General features: G+C 35.3%; 1 protein-coding gene across 3 annotated transcripts in view; it reads left to right on the forward strand.

Moving 5' to 3' along the window:
* Window positions 1-20555, forward strand: part of LOC150082217 (uncharacterized) — a 79357-nt gene that overhangs the window by 45609 nt on the left and 13193 nt on the right. For all 3 annotated transcript variants that reach the window (XM_090380057.1, XM_090380054.1, XM_090380056.1), the window contains exons 3-4: window positions 13068-13674; window positions 19411-19636. In XM_090380057.1, coding sequence (XP_090236183.1) covers window positions 13068-13674; window positions 19411-19636 — 833 coding nt within the window. The remainder of the gene's footprint in view (window positions 1-13067; window positions 13675-19410; window positions 19637-20555) is intronic.

A 20555-nucleotide genomic window follows, 5' to 3' on the forward strand; every position in this document is an offset into this window, starting at 1 on the left:
ATAATAATAATAACATGCCCAAAACGATTTGCCTACTTTGAACTAATGCAATCCTTTGAAATTTGACCAATAGAAAAAACAAAATAGGCCTGTTCTTTTACCCAAGAAACAGCGAATTTATCCGAGAAACCTTGGTATGGACCTCAATAAACAAAAGAAATACAGTATTTTGGACGAACAACTGCTAATGCCTATAGTGAATGCTCTGCAATGTTATAAGACTGCAGCACCCTAACCAGGGTTGCCAAGTCAACAGATATTGCATAAAGGACACTTGCACGCCAGCGTATATTTCCCTGTTTACCGTGATAAAAATTTGTTTGCAATATTTTTTATGAATTCATTGATAAAAATATGTAGAAAGTCCTACACTTATGAAATCACGCTACTATATTAAAATGAAACATTATATTTTGCGAATTAAAGACAGGAAAAAATTACAAATTATGATGAATTGAAGCTTTATTTATTTATGAAATTGTACGGGTAATGTAGCAGAAATGCCAAGTTGTCAACTGCGCTAATTTACGCATTAACGAGAAATTACATCTGAATGCTGAATTTAACTTATCCCGATTGACTAATTAATTTTGAAGACATACGCATCAAAAAATTTTAGTAATGAATACAATTTTGGGGTTCAATTACTGAATTAAAGGATATTTGGCGGCCTTTCCTAGTTTATTAAAGGACAAGAACATATGAGCTGAAATATAAAGGACACTTAGCAACCGTAAACCCCAAAAAAAAAAAAAAAAAATTGAGAGCACTTTGAGCAACTGAAGAGAACGAGACAAATACACTGAAGAAAGTATTATGATGAAATAGTGCTTTATAATAATCCTTCCTATTTATTCAGTTTTTAAACATTCGAACGATATTAATTTTGTCCATGCTGTTCACCAGTGACTCTGGACAGCGGTTCCAAACCTTTTTGTGAATGTGGCTCATTTTGAAAATTAGTGAGTTCTTCGCGACCCAAATCATTTCAAATACAATTTATTGTGTTTAGTATTTAAATAAGTTTTAAATTTATTTGGTTTCAACATTTTTCTGGTAAAAACTTGAGCATTGAGGCATCGTAGCCTTTCCACTCTTGCTGTAATTATCAAAAGTAAATCCGCAAGTGTGGTGGTATATTTGATGTATCTGACAAAAACTGCCTTCTCGCTGAAGCAATTGTACAAATAAAGGAAGAAATAAAATTTACGACACACTACTGTGCTAATATAAACAAAAACACGTACATTACGCAAAGCAAACTTCAAGTCAGTGCTTTGAATAATTATGATTTACCTAACAAAAAAAGAAGCCGGATATGCGTGTTGCTACAAGTAGCCCAAGTTTGGCACGTCGTACAAGTATGTCGTAATTGCTTAGTTGTGATTTATAGCGGAGATATGTATTTGAGTACAGTAAATTTAATTAATTATTATTTATAGGTATTTTACAAGTCACTATTTATAAATACATTAGTAAATATACAATTAAAAAGGCAAAAAAAAATAAGTTTTCGTGTAAAATGAGCCAAAGCTAGCTGCTCGCTCTTTGGCACAAAACACTAGTAAAAACTAGTGTTTGCTGCCCACACTTCCTGCAGGAAAGTATATCTGTATAAAAACTGAGTCAGTAATTAAATAGTGAATATATGCACACAGTAGCAATGTTAACCCAAATCTATAAAGATATTTCCCCCCCACTTATTCAAAAGATTTCGTAGCGCCGCATTAGTTTTCTGCGGTCCGCAGAAAACTAATATAGCGCTATGCAACCGACAAGAAACGCTAATTTAATCGACCTCCAACCAACCGCCGCTTCCTGCGACGAAACAAGCTGCGAAATGGCGTGACTTGCTCCGTAAAAGCCTTTTATCTCCGAGATGTGTAGTTCCGGAACGACGCGGTCCGTGCGAACGGTTTTGCAGTTGGAACTGGTTCCAGTTTTAAAATCTCTGTTCCTGATGGTTAGACCCTTTCTCCTTCGAGAATTTAAGCTGTCTGATACACGGAACTAGTTCCTCTGTGACTGTAGTGTTCACTGTCGTATAATATTGGTCTTTTGTCTTTACGGACTATTTATTTGTTTATTTACAAAACGAACTTCATTTCGTAAACAGTGGATATAATATTTTCGTTAATTTGTACTGTCCGTAGAGCTACTGGCTTTATTAATCCTGCAATTTTAGTTAACAAAAAGCGAAGCTGGACATGCGTGTACAGTATATTATCCTTCTTGTATAAAATCTATTAAATGCAGCTTTTATTATTTAAGTTTCGTTATGCCGAATAATTTATTCTACACCAAAACGAATAGTGAAAATCCGGGAGGCTGCATTTAACAATATTAAACTTTTTCTTTTAGCACATATGATGAATTAGTAGGTTAGAAGTGCATTTTTATATGATAAAAGTGTAATTTCATCTTACCTGTCAACAGCTGGTGATACGCGAACTGGTATTTGCTAAATCTTAGTGATTGCCCTATCTTCTTTCTCCCCCCCCCCCCTATTAAGATACGTTCCTTACTCAGATTAAATACCAGTTGCTCAGAACTCTTCTGCAAACCCGATTTTTTCTCAGAAGCTCAGATTTAAAAGCAGTGTGAATATACATGTTTACGTTAAATTTAAAAAAAAAAGATAAAACGCGCGAATATCCTGAGATCCTATGGGGAAGCTTAGGGAGGAACTTTTCGGGAAGAACACCCGAGTGTCTTTCTCGCAGAGCTAGGTCGTACAGTGGACTAAATCCTAAAAGAACTGGTTCCATCTGAACGACCAGGTTACGAATCTCTAATTTGGGTGTTGGTAATAAGCCAAAATAAACTTTACTATGTTCAATTTACGCAGCGCATTTTACTTCCTTTTAAAACATCGAAAGCATATTGCAATTTATTTATTTATTATTATTATTTTTTATTTAATTGTGGAACTCGTACGGTGAACTAAAATTCGGTTTTAGTTCACCGTACGAGTTCCACTTATCGATAAACATAGCACAACTCATCACATGCCACGGAGTAACATAAGCCACCACTAATAATAATAATAATAATGTGTGACGTCCTTCACCGATGTAGCGGTTAGAATCTGTTTGTTACTAACAGTCTAAAAATCATACGTTTAGCGGTTGTTTTCTCCGCGATTTTATTCTTTAATCTAAACAAAAGTAATTTAGTAATCGAAACAAACGAACTTAAGTTAACTTGCATTTTTCTCAGAGTAACTTTTAAGTTATTTCAAAAACTAAAGTTACTTTCATGCATGGGCGCCGGCAGGATATTTTGCAAGGTGGTGCATGTGGGAATAAATTTTTTATTCACCGAATTTCCGAATACATGCAATATCTTATGTTTCAATAAATTAATGAAAATATTAAAATGTATTACTTCGAAATCCATGCACCATGCTTTCATTTTTTTTTTTTTTTTTTTTCAAATTCTTTGCTAGTGATTATTCCTTTCTATAAGGCAATGGTCAGGCCAGGTCTTGAGTACTGCATACAGGTCTGGAGGCCTCATTTTAGGAAGGATGTAGAGTTGCTAGAACGAGTACAGAGAAGGGAAACGAAGGATCCTCTTACCAAGAAAGTCTTAAATTCTGCAAATTGCAGCGTCTGGAGACTAGGCACCTGCGAGGTGATCTGATTGAGGTGTATAAGGTCTTGAATGGGTTGAGCAGGCTCAATGCTGATGGGATTCTTTCTCTTGCTCAGATTACGAAACTGAGGGGGCATAAATTCAAATTGAGGAAGGACAGTTGTAAAATAAATGTTTGAAAAATTTCCTTTAGCCAGCGGGTAGTTGATTGCTGGAACAAACTTCCATCTGTTGTTGTGGAAGTTGATAAATAAATTCAAAGAAGAACTAGACAAACTTTTAGAGCAAATGATTGTGTGTAATGGGAATTTCACTCAACCATTGGTACTGAAATAGCAACAATTGCTACTTGAGCATTTCGACATCTCCTGCCCAGAACCTATATATAAAAGCAAATGAACCATCCCTATTGCTTCACTGTAAGCACTTGTCTCTAAAATGCTCATTAATACCAGACCATTTTATGTGGACATCTGTTTTTGAGCCGACCGAGCTAGCTGGGTGGGTAAAGTGCCTGCCTGGCAACCCAAAGGTTGCGGGTTCGAATCCCGCCTCGGGCTTGGATCAGAGTACTGCAAAAACCTTGGGAGGTGCATTATGGCCACAGAAGCTGATGCGCCAACAACTACCAAAAAAAAAAAAAAAAAAAAATCTGTTTTTGAGCCGCAGTGGGGAACTTTGTACAACTCTCATCAGATTTCCAATTGTTCTTTCAGTATTTGGGTCCAAGCTGTACTTCCAAACATGCATATCATGGTGGACAAGGTTGCCAAAACACCAAAGGAAACCCTTCCACCTTGGCATGCTCGCATTTCAGCATGAGACTTTTTCCTTAAGAATTGGGTGAGGTCTGCAAATCTCTGCCTGCAGCTCTATTCAGGACTCAGAGTTGAACATTCTGACTTCTTGCCTGCATATACAGATGGCTCGAAGTCTGAATCATGTGTAGGATCTGCTGCATTTCCACACACTGCTATATCCAAGCAGATTCTCCTTGAATGTAGCATATACATTGTAGAGCTGCATGTTATAGCCTTGGATTTCATCAGAATTTTCCAATACCAACAATACATTATGTATTATGATTCTTTGAGCGTATTGCAGGCTTTATTAGTGCTGAGATATAATTTGCATCTAGCCTTGTCTTAGGTTAAGCAGAAGATATACTTGCTCTGAACTTTGCATCTGCTTCTGCTAGATTCCTAGCCATATTGGAATTATGGAAAACAATTTGACTGATACTGCAGCCAGAAAGAGCTAATAAGTTTTGTTTCATCGAAAATTACGTAAAAAAACAAGATCTTAAATTTTAATCAAAAAATAAAGCATTACGTATAATAATTAATGTAATCCATTTACAAAACTTCAAGCATTGGTATACTGCAAGCAGAACTTTTTCCAGAAAAAAAATTTTTTTTGGACAGCTGTCATAGCAGGTAGGGTCATGCAGCCGAAATTTGGTACATGACCTTGTTTGCTAATTTTTGGGGCATGAACCACTGCCAGATTAGCTTAAAATGAGTGAGAGAAGTTAAGTTTATATAGATCTAATATTCTGCCAATTTCTCACCCATTTAAAGTGTTCTTCAAGAACTTCTGCAGAGTTCTTGAAGGGTCTTTAACCTAGGAATCACAAATGTTAATTTTTTTATGACAAGACTTTTTTTTTTTTTTTACTGGGGAGGGAGGTTGAAGAGTTGGTGGCCTGATAGTTTTGCATGGTTGTAAAAGATCTGTACCATTCAGTAATCGCATGAAAGCCATTAGAACCTGTAGTGCTTAATACCATGTATGAGGAAGGCTGAGAAGACAGAAGATACTTGTTGATATTAGACTTGCATTTCTGAAGATTGTTGTTTTAGGAAAATACAGGGTTGGGCTGGAAAATAGACTGTTTTAGAAACCAGTTTTTTGGATACCTGGTGTTGTGGGAGGATTGTATCACCCTACATACTCTTATCCACATCATGCATGCCATTTAGTAACCATGTGGTATGGTGCACAATGTGCATTCACTGTAAAGGCATTTTTTAAAAAAAGACAGTTACAATACCACTCAGTGCTTATTTTGCATTCACATTTAAGCTTAAATATACAGATCCTGTATCATATGCTTATGTCATTAAACACAAGTACATAAATTTGAAGAAACTGATTCTGCTTTCAAAAAGAAGCCTCCAGGGATCACTAGAAAACATTGCGGCTGTGTCATACAGAATCTAAAGCAATCTGCACATTGGCATTCATTGCTGTTGAACTTATCCAACAGGAGTGTATGGTGAATATTTGTACCTGGACTTAAATTTCTATCCTAACAAAGTACATGTATTGCAAGAATTAAAATCTTGCTATCTCCTTACCTGTAAAAATTTTTTGCCAAGAAATGCTAACCCTTGTGGACCATGATAAGGACTTTATTGACATCTGTGGATTTTTGTAATGAGACATTTAAAAAGCAAGGTGTACTCTCATTGCCGACACAACATTGAAGAGCTGAGAGAGAGAGAGAGAGAGAGAGAGAGCGAGCTTGTGAAATTACCGAAATTCCTCTGGAGATACTGTGCCACATCATGGGAAACATTCATGGAAGATTACAATAGTGCCTGCACAGAGATGCAGGTCACCTCAAGGATATCATCTTAAAAAAGTAAATGGTATGCTATTTACTTTAAGATAGCATATGGTAATTTGGGAAATAGAATTTTTTTATTAACTTGGCAAGTTTTTAAAATTGGCTGTTTTCCCGTCTCGCCCTGTACATGGGAAAGAAGGTTATTCCATAAACCAAAAGTAGAAGGGAAAATGAAGAAAAGTTTGGAGCTGGACGTTGAATGGATGCTGACTGTTGGAATGTTTTGGAAGAGAGTGGGGGAATTACCAATTCCAGTCCAGAAGAACAGGGATCACATAAATTCATTGGACAGCTCAGTATATGCGACAATTTGCTTTGTTATAATTTGGTGGAAGACAATTGGTGGCTGTGACAATTTCGTGATCACTATGATTTGAGGAATTCTTTGGGTGAATTCGGTGTATGGCTAAGCAAAACAGAAAATTCAAACTTCTTACATGCCCATGCTGTAAATGGTGAATTTAGTGATCACAATACTGTTCTTGATATTTTATATTTTTGATGAAGCATACTATTCACCTTCATTTTTTTAATGCATATTCCACCTTTTTAGGAGGTAATATTTTAAAAAATGCCATGGACAGGTTAAAGATTGATAATAAGAGAACCTTGTTCTCACTTTACTTTCACTTCTGTAAATTGCATTTTTTAGGAAATGCACATGGGGAAGGGGTATTCCAGAGACCAAAAGTAGTGGCCATTAATGAATGCTGACTGGGTAATGTGCATCTTTTGATGTTCAGTTTGCAATACACACTGTAGTTTTTATTGAGAGAAGTTAGTGGTAGAATAGTAATATGGATGGATTTAGGATAGGTGGAGAAGATTCCCTGAGATTGTGCAGGGGGTTTGATTTGGAGCCCGAGTCCCCTATATGGAAAAGCATGCTGGCCCAGTGAGGCATTTTCACCAGGGCCTGTGGTGGTGGTAGTCCTTGAGGTTCCTAACTAGGGGATAGTACACTACAAGACACTTTGCATGGAGGATGGTAGTTAAGTGTTTAGTTTTGCATAAAGCAACTAAAGTTGTGAGGTGTCTGTATATAATGCCTGTGACGGCATTATATAAACAAGGCAAGCATTATTTCACAGTAGTGCAGATCTGAGATTCGTACAGAGTGAGTAGTTGCTTAGAAGAAAAGCAATGCCAAGAGTGAAAATAGCACCCCCCCCCCTTTTTTTTTTATGCAGAGGTAGCAATATTTCTGATGTGACCAGAAATTCTAATCTCAGGAGAGATAAGTTAGAATAATTTCTAACAGAGATAAGTGATCTTGTCTTGCTAGAAATCTGATTGCCATCAAAGATGAGCATAGGAACAGTAGGTTTTTTTTTTTTTTTTAGAATAAGGTAGGATGAGTTTTAGAGGGATTGAACTTAACTAAGTTTCCCCCCCCCCCCATTGAAGAATTACTGAAGAATTAATTATTGAAGATCAGCATTTAAAGAATTGGCAATGGATATTTGAGAAGCTGAGGCTCTTTGTGCACAGGGTTTCTGAAACTGGAAGATGAAATGAGTGTGCTGTCATTAGCAAAACTATAGATAGGATTCTGAGTTAATGGAAGAAGGTTATTAATACATATGTTAAAAGAAAAGGAGTCAGGAGAAAGAACTGAACTTTGGAGCTCACCAACAATAGTGGAGAAGTTAGAAGACAGAGTGCAATCTACAGTCACCCACAGTGATCATTCACAGAGAAAACTGGATTGTAAAAAGCATTCAGCAGGCCATAACATGGGAGCTTATTTAGATCTTCATGCCAGACATGATCAAAAGCCTTAGAAATGTCAAGGGCAACTGCTTGAGTTTATTTTTGCATTTTGCAATGCATCATTTGAAATGTGAAAGTTTTTTGTGGACAAGTTTCCAGTATTTAATGGTGTCATTAAAGATAAATAAATGGATGAAGCAATAGATGTTTTGCTGCATTAGTTGTCTCTTTATGTGAGAACTTACTGGACACTAATATGAAAAAGAACAAAAATAACAAATTATTCCAAGTCGTTTTTGGTATTTTGATAATCTCTTCTGATAATGTTGAGTATCAGAGATTATTTAACCAAGTGGGGGAAAAAGAAAAAAAATTCAGATCTTTTCTTTGTGGTGAAACTTTGGGAATGCTTTTGACAGCCAAGTCTGAATAGCAGTGCCATTTTATAAACAAAACTTGGACTCAGTGTTTCTGAAGCAGTACTGAGTACTGCAACAATATCTTTCCCAAAGCAGTCATAACCAGGTGATGTCTAATGGACAATCCAATCAGAAATCTATAGGCAAAAAAATCATAGATAAGTTAATGTTTGAAAATATGCTTTACTAGTCAGTTCTGACTAGTAAAGCATATAAAATGTGTTTTTGTCAGTGAAATTTAATTTTCAGTGCAGTGTTGGACTTGACAAAAACCTGATTTTTCTGAAAAACCTTTTCCTTCTGCTTACATTGCTTGATTTCCATCTTTTTGAAAGTCAAAAAGTTAGCAGCTGTGTACATGACAGTTGGCACTGTGAGAAACAAACATTTCTTTTGTTGAAAATAAAATCTGTAAACCATAGATAACACTTTAACTGTGAATATCTCTATTTGCAAAGTATATGTCAAGTTTTTTGCAGTCTATTTGCTGAAGTTTGAGGACTAGAAACAATCTTGGTTGTACTCAAGGGATGTTTTACTGTTTCAACAGTTGGTTATAGGGAGCACGTGAAATCTTGAAGATGCAGTTTGTTTATAAGTGGTTTGTATAACAGTGCTTAACTGGCATAGGTGTACATAGTACTGAAGTGAGTTGAGCTAGTAAGAAATTAGCTGAATGCATTGAAAATGTCATTCCATACTGTGAAGATCACCAGTATTTCTACTTCGTCTTAGTTCTGGCCCTGAATACAATTTTTGTAGGTGCTACTGTGTGATCAGAAATTATCTTCTGCAATGTGCTTCATAATAAAGTCATGGTAAATAAAAACTTTTTTTTATTTTTTTATTGTTTAACTTTATTTCACTATTTATAATTATATACATATACAGTTAGTTCTGCTATAACGCAAATTTGCTCCAATGTGACTGATATATTAGGGAACAATGTGAGTATAACCCAGTTTTTGTGTTTGCTCATGCACGATTTTGTCTGCGAGTAATACCAGATGGACACAAAACCCAGCACCAAGCTGAACGTTGCGACCTGTGCAGCAATTCATACAAGTTTACAAAGCTTTAAAAATGTCGTGTGGGAGAGCTATATTTCCCATTTACTGTAGTTGTATTGATTGGAGAGACACTTGTCATTCGCTGTATTCACAAGATAACAGGTGATATTGTTAGACTGACTCACGTTTTCAGGAACTCTCATTTTTCTGTTAGAACGGAAATTTCATGAGGTGGGATAGCAGGAGCAGAGGAGTGCATTTCTGGAGGTCACTACCATAAAAAAATAAAAACAATTTGCAGTTCCCGGTTTATTATTGGGCTTTTCTGCTAGTGCAATCTAATTATAAAACGGGTAGTAAACTCGGTTTTTTTGCATTTGCAATAATACCTATAACTGGAATTCCATGGGTTTTTACGTTATTATGGTGAAATGTGTTTCCCCTTGCAAAAATCTTCAAAAAGACATAAATAAATTTTCAGAATCTTCTCTTCATTCCTATTTAAGTTTCGTAAAGTTGTTACTCTGTATCTCACTTGTGAAATTTGTGCGTGCCATGTTCGTCGTTATTAATTGCTTATCTTTTTTACTGTTTTAAATTTTACAATAAAAAAAAATGTCAGTGAACAGAAATAACAATTAGTATGTATATATTACAGTGCCATATTTACTGTAATATTTATTTCTTTTTTAGAAATTGAAGATGTTTAAATCTGTGTTAAAAAAATTTATTGGCTTTCTAACTTTTTTTTCCCATAAGCCCTGTTGTTTTTAATGTGCTAAATACCATAATGCGGAGATTTTTAGGAACACATGTACCGCGTTATAGCAGAACTGATTGTACAGAGTAACTGTTTAAGTTGTCAATTATGTGTGTGGAAAAAATGGTCTCAAAAAAACTCCAGATTTAATGGACGTGCAGCAATAGCAGACATTCCCTTCTCCTATTAGTCTGTAAAACTGTCGTTTTGCTATAGTTGTACTAACTAGAGAAATAACGTTCAGTGAAAAAATTTCTATTCACGGCCATGTTATAATTTTCTGAAAATGGCGTTTTGTGATAAATAAAATGGCCTACTTATGCTAAAACTTAAAAACAAAATACATAAATTTATTTTAGGATTGATATTTTACTTTTATAATGCATATAATAGTATTAGTCAGGAAAAGAAAAATTTTACATTTCTATTGATGGTTTATGAACTACTAAATTAAAATATAAATTGAAGATGTTATAAACAGTTTATTTACTTTTTTTAAAAACTAAACTGTTAAAGTTATGAATATAATTGCTTAGTGTTCTAGAACAAGAAAAAAAATTCCAGGAGAAGTAATGATACATAGCCATGTTATAGGCTTAAGTTAAATCTTGGTGTGTGACAGTCACCCACATAATCACAGATTAAAAAAAAAATTACTGTTTTTAATATGCAAATGATATTTTAATTTTATAATGTGTGTAGTGCTGTTGATCAAGAAAGCAAAATTAATGTGAAGCATTTATATGTGGCCAAATTATAAAATGCATAAATACTGCATATGCAAAATTGGCAGTACGACAATTTATATTTATGAATGTTTTTTAAGATTTTTTTTTTTTAATAATTTAAGTGTTCAGACTGAGTATGATAATTGCGAGTTAGCATAAAATTTTTAACCAGGGAGAAAAAACATCAGTGAGATATTACTTGATATATGGCCACATTATAAATACAGTAGAACCCGGATAACAAGTTGTTCAGGGGACTGGAGGTTTGGAACTTCTTACTTAGGAAAACTTCTTAGAAGGGAAAATGACATAAGGTTATGAAATATTAACTACACAAATAAAAATGAAATGATATGCATACATAAGTTTAAAGATCATTTTTAAGTACTATTTCAGAATTTATAAATATTTCACTCTGCCTGTGGGAAACATTTTTAAACTGAGGATTTCTAATTGCCTAACATTCTGTTCATTAAACTCCTTACCAAATACTCATTACCAAATTGGAAGGATGAGCTCCTTTGGAGTTCCAACATATCTGAAAAGGTCACAATTACAATAAGAGAGCAACAATCCACGAAGTAATTCAGAACAGTTGACAGCTGTTCAGAACTGGAAAGTTAAACATCAGAACTTAACGGCATGTGCTTCTTGACACTATCCAATTATGGATATTGATGAAAACAATTGCAATATGTCACTTCTATTATATCAAAATGTTTGTACTAAAATGGACTTAGTGCTGAAAGCCTCAGACTATGGAAACTCACTAATCGAATAAGTTAGTGCCAAGCATCATTTTAGTTCATAGTAATTACCCCAGGGGCTCATATCTGGTGAGTATGGGCTTGGCACACCCAGGGTCCTGAGCCGGATATCATCATTCTTCTTTTTCTTGGTGATTTTCTCTCTCTCTCTCTCTCTCTCTCTCTCTCTCTCTCTCTCTCTCTCTCTCTCTCTCTCTCTCTCTCTCTCTCTCTCTCTCTCTCTCTCTCTCTCTCTCTCTCTCAAGGTAATTCAGAAAATTTTTTTTTTGGCTGGTGCAGCATAAGCCTCAGGCTTCCTTGTACCATATGGCTAATAATAATAATAATAAATCACCAAAGTAGGTGAAATGGCATAGTTTTTGTGATATCTCATATTGTGAATGCCTTCACATTGAGTTGCCCTGATACTGAACTTTGAATAAGCAATGCTTCAACAGTGGATTCTCGAATAGGCAACACTTCGCTAGTGGATACCATTAGCTGTGGGTGGTGGTATCCATTGGCGAGAATAAGTAACATTTATTAGTCTTCTCCATTCCAAAGCGTTGGTTATTAGAGTTAATGCAATATCAGGGCAACTCGTGAAGGCATTTACAATATGAGATGCATGTGTATCAAAAACGATGCCATTTCACGTACTTCGGTTGGTGATTTACTACGAACTAAAATGATGCTATGCATAACTTATTTGATTACCAAAATGTTCATATTGTTTCATATTTTTTAATATTAAAAATAAGTAATTTGTATATTTAAAAAACGTATTAGGTGGGAAAACGTCATTATAATAATACACTGTGTATTCTTTATCACGAACTTTTTATGCAGGAAAACTTTTTACCCGGGTAGTTTATTAGGCGGGAAAATAATACATTACAATATATATAGATTTGAAATTGGAACTTAAGAAACCAAACCTAGTACAGGGGAAAACATCTTATCCGGGTTATACTGTATATGAAAATCACTCATTATGGCCATGCACATTACAAAATTATTTAAAAATGCTGCTGCAGTTACGAACGTGGTCGTGCTAACAATAAAAAAAATTTAAAAAAATGTAGTTTCCAAGTCCGAATTTTAAAATCTCCAGCTTTCAGAAAATTAGTGGTTGGCAGTTAGGAAATGTGATGGCACTATCAACCAGATTTTTCAAAGCGAGTAACATTTCAATATAGATATTCAACATTATTCTGACATATTTTTTTGTATATGACTATATACCTAAAGAAAAAAAAAAGAGGTGTTTGTCTATTAAGATCTCATTAGATTTTTATCCAAAAGTGTTGAAAAGGAAGAACAGGTGGTTAATTTCAGAATCCCAAAGTTTCTGATATGTTTTTCATTGGTTAAATGAAGATTACAAATTTTTTTTACATCCATATATGTATAGTATCGTAATCATTTGTGTTTATTTATTTTTTTTCCCCCATTTATATAGCTATCTGGCCAAATAAATGGTCAAGGTCAAGTACAGCAGGTACAAGTTGCTACTCCTGTTCAAGTTGCACAAAATGTTTCTCATGCACCCACTGCTGCAACCAGTACCACGTGGACAACAACTGCTGTTACACCAGTTATGGCCACTGCACCGGTTTCTTCTTCAGAAGGTAGTGCTACCTCATCACCACACAATGCTAATGCAACTTCTGCTGGCAATCCTAATGTTGGACATGCAGTTAGTGTCACTAATCTTCAGTTACCCACTGGCCAGGTTGTTCAAGGTCAGGTTGGACAAATTATTACTCAAGGAAATACAGCTACATGGTGGCCAACATCAGCAATCAGTGTGTCTGGTTTAGCAGGTTTAAGACCACCCAATGTTATACAAGTACAAGGCTTACCAACAGTAGCTGGCATCCAGGGAGTTCAAGTTCAAGGTGGGGCCCAAGCACAGCAGCTGTTAGCTGGTGCAACAACTCTCCAAGGTCTTAGTTTAGCAACGAATGTTATTGCTGCAAATGCTGTTCCACAGAATCAGGCACAGCAGATGCCTCAACTAAGTCCCATTCAGACAGTTCAAACTATAGGTGGAGCCCAAATTGTAGGTAAAGTTAATTTTATTGATTTTTATTAGTTATTTTTGCAGTTAGATTCCCATCCCCACTTGTTTTTAGTGACATAAGAAAATAATTTTTTTCTTCTTCCCTGTCATACAAGTTCCGTGAGCAATAAACTATATATAAACAAATAAGAAATGAGCAATTCTTTGTGAAAAAAAAAAAAAAAAACACTTCCCTAAAAAGTTGGAAAACACCATACCTGTCTCAGTAACTTTTGTGTTCGTAATCAAATTTTTAAAATCCTCAGTGATGGGGGCACTCACTGCAAATTAAAGTGCCAAGAGAATGTTCTACATTAGCATTAGCAGAGGGAATATGATGCAAGAAAGCAAGCTTATACAACATCAGCCAAAAAAAAAACAAACCCTACCCATTTCATTTCACCCATCCATTCACTTCAAATCTGTCTAGTTCTGCCTTGAATTTATTTAAGCTTTCAACTTCTACAACAACAGATGGAAGTTTGTTCCAGCAATCAACCACCCACTGGCTAAAGGCAAACTTCCGCAAATCTATTCTACAACTGTCTTCCACACTTTGAATTTATGTCCCCTCAGGCAATTAATCTGGGAAAGAGGAAGAATCCCATCATTGAGCATGCCCAAACCATTCAAGGCCTTATACGCTTCAGTCAGATCACCTTGCAGGAGTCCACATTACATTGTCTCCAGACAATGTAATTTGAAAAACTTAAGCTCTTTCTTCGTAAGAGCAACCCTTTGTTCCATTAACTAATCTTGTTGCCCTTCTCTGTACTTGTTCCAGCAGCTCTATATCCTTCCTAAAATGAGGCCTCCGGACCTGTATATAGTATTCGAGATGTGGCCTAACCATTGCTTTATACAAGGGGATAATCACCTTTTCCCTGCTAGAAAAATTCCTTATATCATTGGCACGACACCATGAACTACTCTTGCAGACTGTCTGCACTGCTCAGAAAACTTCATATCTGACTGCACAATTACCCCCAGGACCTTTTCATTCTCTACCACCCTCAGTGTAGTACCACACAGTTGATATGTTACTCTGGGGTTACTGCTTCCCATATGCAGTACTTTACATTTGTCAATGTTAATCTTCAGTTGCCATCTCTCAGCCCATCTGCTCAACTTTTCTAGATCCTGTTGTGTTGCAGTAGCATACTGTCATTAGTTTCATTAACAACCCTGCCAACCTTCGTATCATCTGCAGACTTAGACATTAAGCCTGATATACCATCATCAATTATCATTAATAAATACAGAAAACAACAATGGACCCAACACTGAACCCTGGGAACTCCACTAATAACATTACTCCATGAAGAGCAGTGTCCATTGATTACCACTTTGTCTTCTTCCACTCCACCATCCCTTTATCCCTAGCAGCAATTTGCCTCCAATGCCACATTGCTCCAATTTGTCCAGCAGTCTTCCATGTGCAGCAGTATCAAAAGCCTTCCTAAGATCCAAGTATATGATATCAAAATTATTCTTTGCATCCAGTTCCTTTGTGACCACATTGTAGTATCCAATCAAATTGGTCAGGCAAGACTTCCCCTTAACAAACCCATGCTGTGTCTGAGCTATAACTGAAATCTTGTTTAGATGATCCTGCAGTGCTTCTTTAACCATTGCCTCCATCAATTTCCCTGAAACAGATGTTAAACTAACAGGTCTGTAATTACATGTCACCCTTTGATCCTCTTTTATCAATCAGGGTCCCATTTGCACATTACCAGTCCATGGGAAACTCCCCTGAGTTCAAGGAAGCTCTCATAATTATGCCTAAGTGTTTGATTTCTTCCTTTGTTGCCTCATTTAATATAACTGGATAGATCCCATCCACCCCAGGTATCTTCCTTATGTTTATCTTCAACAATTTTCCCTCTACTTTGCTCTGAGTTGTTACAAAATCATTTAACTCACTGTTAAAGTTTAATACACCTCTGGCATTCCCCTCCCTGAATAACTCCTCATATGTCAAAATAGATGCAAAATACTCATTGAGATTGTGAGCTACCTGAGCAGGATCGTCAACAGTTGAACCATCGACATTAAGTGGACCAATCTGATTCATCCCCTTCCTTCTAGAGTTGACATAAGTAAAAAACTCTTTGCTGTTTTTCTTCGTATCCTTTGCCAAAGATTTCTCATAATCTGCTTTACCTCCTTTGTGACTTGATTACAGACCAGCTTATATCTACCATAGGCTTCACTGTCACCTGTTAATTTATATGTATACCATGCATTTTTATTCTCTGTCGTATCTCATTAGTTCATTTGACATTCATTTAGGCCCAAACCTTGAACAGTATTTCTTAGTTGGTATGAAAAGCCTAGTAGCTTCCAAGATTAATTTTTTGAATGCTTCCCATTTAGAATTTGCTGTTGGTAACATCATCAGTTGGTCCCACTGTATAGAATTTAAAAACTTTCCCAGACCACTGTAGTCACCTTTACGAAAGCAAAAACCGTTCTCTTTACCCCTGATGGTAGTCACCTCTTTGTGAGTAAATCCCACATCAGCACACAGTGATCACTGCCGCCTAGTGGTTCCTTTATCTGGAGATTCTTAATGCATGAAGAATCACTGCTGATAATCAAATCAAGAGTATTACTCCCTCTAGTTGCCTCCCGAACATGCTGCTGTAGAAAACAATCATCCAAAAAGCCTTGCTAGTTTGTGAGTGACCAACACACAAGTGCCAGTCAATATCTGGGAAATTAAAATCCCCCATTATACAACAATCTGATTTACTGGCCCACTCTATTTCTCTGTACAGTTGTTCATTATACTCATCAGAGTCATTAAACCTATAACACAAGCACAAGCCTTCTCTCAATTTTGCTTTCCCAGTGCTTATGTCACCCCAGACTGACTTGATACTGTACTGTCAACTGGCTGCATTTCTTTAGATTTTGTCTTTCTTAACTAATATCATAACCCATGCCCCCTTCCTGTACACATTGTACTCCCCAAATTGCAATTCTGCATTCCTGATATCTGTGTGAGACCACATCTCTGATATTCCAACAATATCTGTCTTTGATGTTTTGACCAACATCTCAAATTCATCGAATTTATTTACCAAACTCCTAGCATTGGTGTACATGCACTGTTCCTGTTCTTAGCTATCCTAACACAGCCCATGTAGTTACTTGTTTCGTGGTGACACCCAGCAGTCTCTGAAATCCCTTGCACCTTTTTCCAGGCTGCTGCTCATTTCTGTAGAAGCAGTGCAAGAATCACTTTCACCTCTGCCATCAGCTACTGTTAATCTATTAGTCCGTGTATCCCCCCCCCCAAGGTAGCAGTTTTCTAACCCACCTTGCACCTTCTGTCCCCCTTTCTATTTAAATGTATCCCATCCCTGTAGAAGTAGGGATGGGAGACTTTTAAACACTATGAAAATTTTCTATATACATATTTGATTCATTTTACCTGAAAAAGACAGAAAAAGGTGTATTTCAACAAATCAATCAGGGACTGCCCTGATTGATTTGTTGAAACACAACTTCAGCTTTTCCTATTAAATTCATGTGTTTGTTACCTGCAATAAGCAACTCATGTATTACTAGACTAAAAAATAATCCATCAGGACTGAAAACACAAGAGTTCTTAATGGGATGTGCTTACAACTTGAGTGGCAGCTCTCTTTTTTAAAAACTGCAGATTAAAATGAAAATGCTTGTGAGAATATTCTCGCTTCAGAATATTCTTAGAGAATACTCTCAATACTTAATGAATATTCTCAATTTATAATTAAATTAACAAGTAAAAAATTAAAAAATTAGTTGATTAAGCCATTGAAATAATTAATTTTTTGGATATTGTATGCTGCATAAGATGGAATAAAGAAGTGCATTTTAAAAAGCAATGAAGTGTTTGGGTAGAGTTGGGAAACTCTTAGCTTGTGGGAATACACAGACTAATATATTAGCTACAGTTGCAGGTAGAGGTGAAAGTAATTCTTGCATTGCAGCAACATTGAAAGCAAAGTGTTTGGGATTTCAAGGCTTGCTGGGAGTCCATGGAACAAGCATATATAGGGCTGTTAGAGTAACATAAGAACAGGTGCATGTTTACTTGCATGTACACTAATTGGCATAGCTCATTCAATTGGAATATCTATACAGGGTTTGAGTGAGACCAGTAACATGCATGCATTCTATGCATGAGCATGGCCATCCAATAAGACAGCATTTCCAATTGTGTTCTGTGGAACACTAGTGTTCCATGAAAAATTGTAATTAATAATTAAAAGAAGATGAAAGATGATACTTGTTGACATTACAATTGAATTTCTGTAGATTGTAATTTTCAGGAAATCTGTGTCAAAAATAATAAATAAATAAATTTTGCATATTTGTAGCGGACACCACTTTTGTATCATTATAATTTTTAACTTTATTTTTATTTATTTTTTTTTATTTTTTCAGTTATTAATATACTGGCATAGACTAATAATCAAATAGACCGCGGAACACTATTTTGGCAGGCTTTTGCATAGAGAAGTATGCGTACAGGTAATGCACATATATGAAAAAGTAGTAATGTAGCGATCCAATATGCCATTCGTATCCGATTTAGCCCAGAGTACACGGGTTGAAGGAGAGGGTGAAGCGAACCGATATCATAACTAAACTCACTGCCTTGTTTAAATTTTTTTTTTGATAATTATCAGTATTTTGAAATATTATTATTAAAATAAATGATCACGGATTTGTGGTTAAAAAAAAGGAACTGCGACTGTTCATCCTCACTTCAAAGTGAGGATGAACAGTCGCAGCCTTTTGTTGCCCAAAAATCCGAAGTGAAAAAACAGGAACCAACCCAACTAATAAAAGACCAAAACAAAAGTATGACGACAGTTATTTGAATTTTGGCTTTACATGTGTTGGAAATAGATGCTCCTGTTGCACAGTGCATCATATGTAATAAAATATTACACACAGTTCCTTGACTCCTGCTAAACTTGTGTGTTCTGTTAATATATTGTTGGATGAAAAGTGTTCCATGATTAAAAAAAGTTTGGGAAACGCTGCAATAAGAAATGTTCATGTTGGTTATCAATGACTGACTTTTCATCATCATTAAAAGTCAGTGTCAGTGAGATCACGCTTCTTGTATAACTCACTCACTCACTCTCTCTTATTCAACATCCAGTTAAATAATGCTATTCGTTTCTAGTTGACTGACCAGCCAGGGTTAAAGGTTTAATAGGAAATGCTTAATACTGTGTTGATTGGTTTGTTTTGCTATACACATTTACTTCCCCAAGCAAACAAATGATTTATATCATACATCTTCTCTGAAAAGCAATATGTGAAATACCTAATTCTTTTATTTGTAATAATGTACTTACTTGAATTGCCAATTTTGTCATAGCACTTCTAGTAAATTGATATTTAAGCTGCCTTGTGTGGGCTTGATTGGTTCATCTCTTTGAGATCTGAGTTGTCTAGTACCTGAGATGAAACTGAAGAACTTATCAACGTTATAATATCCAATGTCTTCAAATAATGGCAAAGAAAATATGACAGATGAAGAAATGATTAAATACCTGTATAAAACATGTATTTAATAAATTCTCTTACCCCATTACTTAATGAATAGCATTTGTATATTGTATTTGGGATACTAATAAACCCTTTAGGAATGTCTTAGATATTATATAATTTTTATTTTTAAATTATAGTATTTGAGTTTGCTATTAATTAATTACATAATTCTTTACAGCTCAGCAATTGCAGCATGATCCCAGTGATCCTCCTAAATGGCAAATAGTAGCAACTGCTGCTACACCAACAGTTACCAACTCTCAAGCATCTACTCCTCAAGGTCAGAATGTTTCTTCAACACCAACATCTTCTGATTCTTCAACAGCTAATACTGACTTGTCTGCTGGCCGAAGATTGAGAAGAGTTGCATGTACTTGTCCTAATTGTAGAGATGGGGAAGGAAGGTTAGTATTTCAGGGATGGATTTTTTTTTTTTTTTTTTGCCTAAAGGGTATATTAATCTTGAAACTTAAATCAAGCATATATGCATATACTGATATTAGTTGTGGTGGCACATCCTTAATAATTTGAGCAGTATTGTAGGTATAATACCTAATCTTGTAGGTATTACTACTCATATATACTCGCTTGCTTGGCAGATCAGTTGAGAATTGGCAATTGAAGTTTAGTATTTACAAATGCAGGGTACTTCATATGGGTAGCAGTAATCCCAGATTAATGTACCAACTTCCTTTTCATTAATGAATTAACATTCTCTTTTTTTTTTTTTTTCTTTTTATATATATTATTATTATTATTTTTATTTTATTATTTTTTTTAAATTTGAGTTTGTGTATACGTCCATATTAGAACGGAAAAGGGTTCTTTCTATTGAACAAAAATTCCTCTTCAATAAACTTGAAAAAGATGCCCAAGTGTCAGTTTTAATGAGTTCTGTTTGAATACATGGAATAATAAGGAGATGCCACCCACACTGACAAGATAATACATTTTTTAATTTATGTAGTGTTATTCACAGTAAAGCCAGGGGAAAACAAACTTCATTGTTTTCCTTTTTCAAAGAAATGTCTGTTGTTAAATTTTATGTTGAATTTTTTTGTGCTTTATTATACTTTTATAAAATGTGAATATAGAATTTATGTAAATTTGTTTTCTTTCATTTTATGGATTATCTGGGCATATTTATTCCTCATCCATCCCGAATAACCACGAGTTTACACTGCCTGTATAATGATTTTTTTCAAGCACTGCAAATTAAATGTTTTTTGTGTATATGTTTGCTAGTAAATAATATATAATTATTTTCTATAAAAATAGTAACAGAAATAATCTTATCTAATTACTATCCCACGTCCATTACCC

Source organism: Mastigoproctus giganteus, chromosome 8 (genome assembly GCF_048544385.1).
Source record: "Mastigoproctus giganteus isolate SK-2022 chromosome 8, ASM4854438v1, whole genome shotgun sequence".
Taxonomy (NCBI): Eukaryota; Metazoa; Arthropoda; class Arachnida; order Uropygi; family Thelyphonidae; genus Mastigoproctus; species Mastigoproctus giganteus.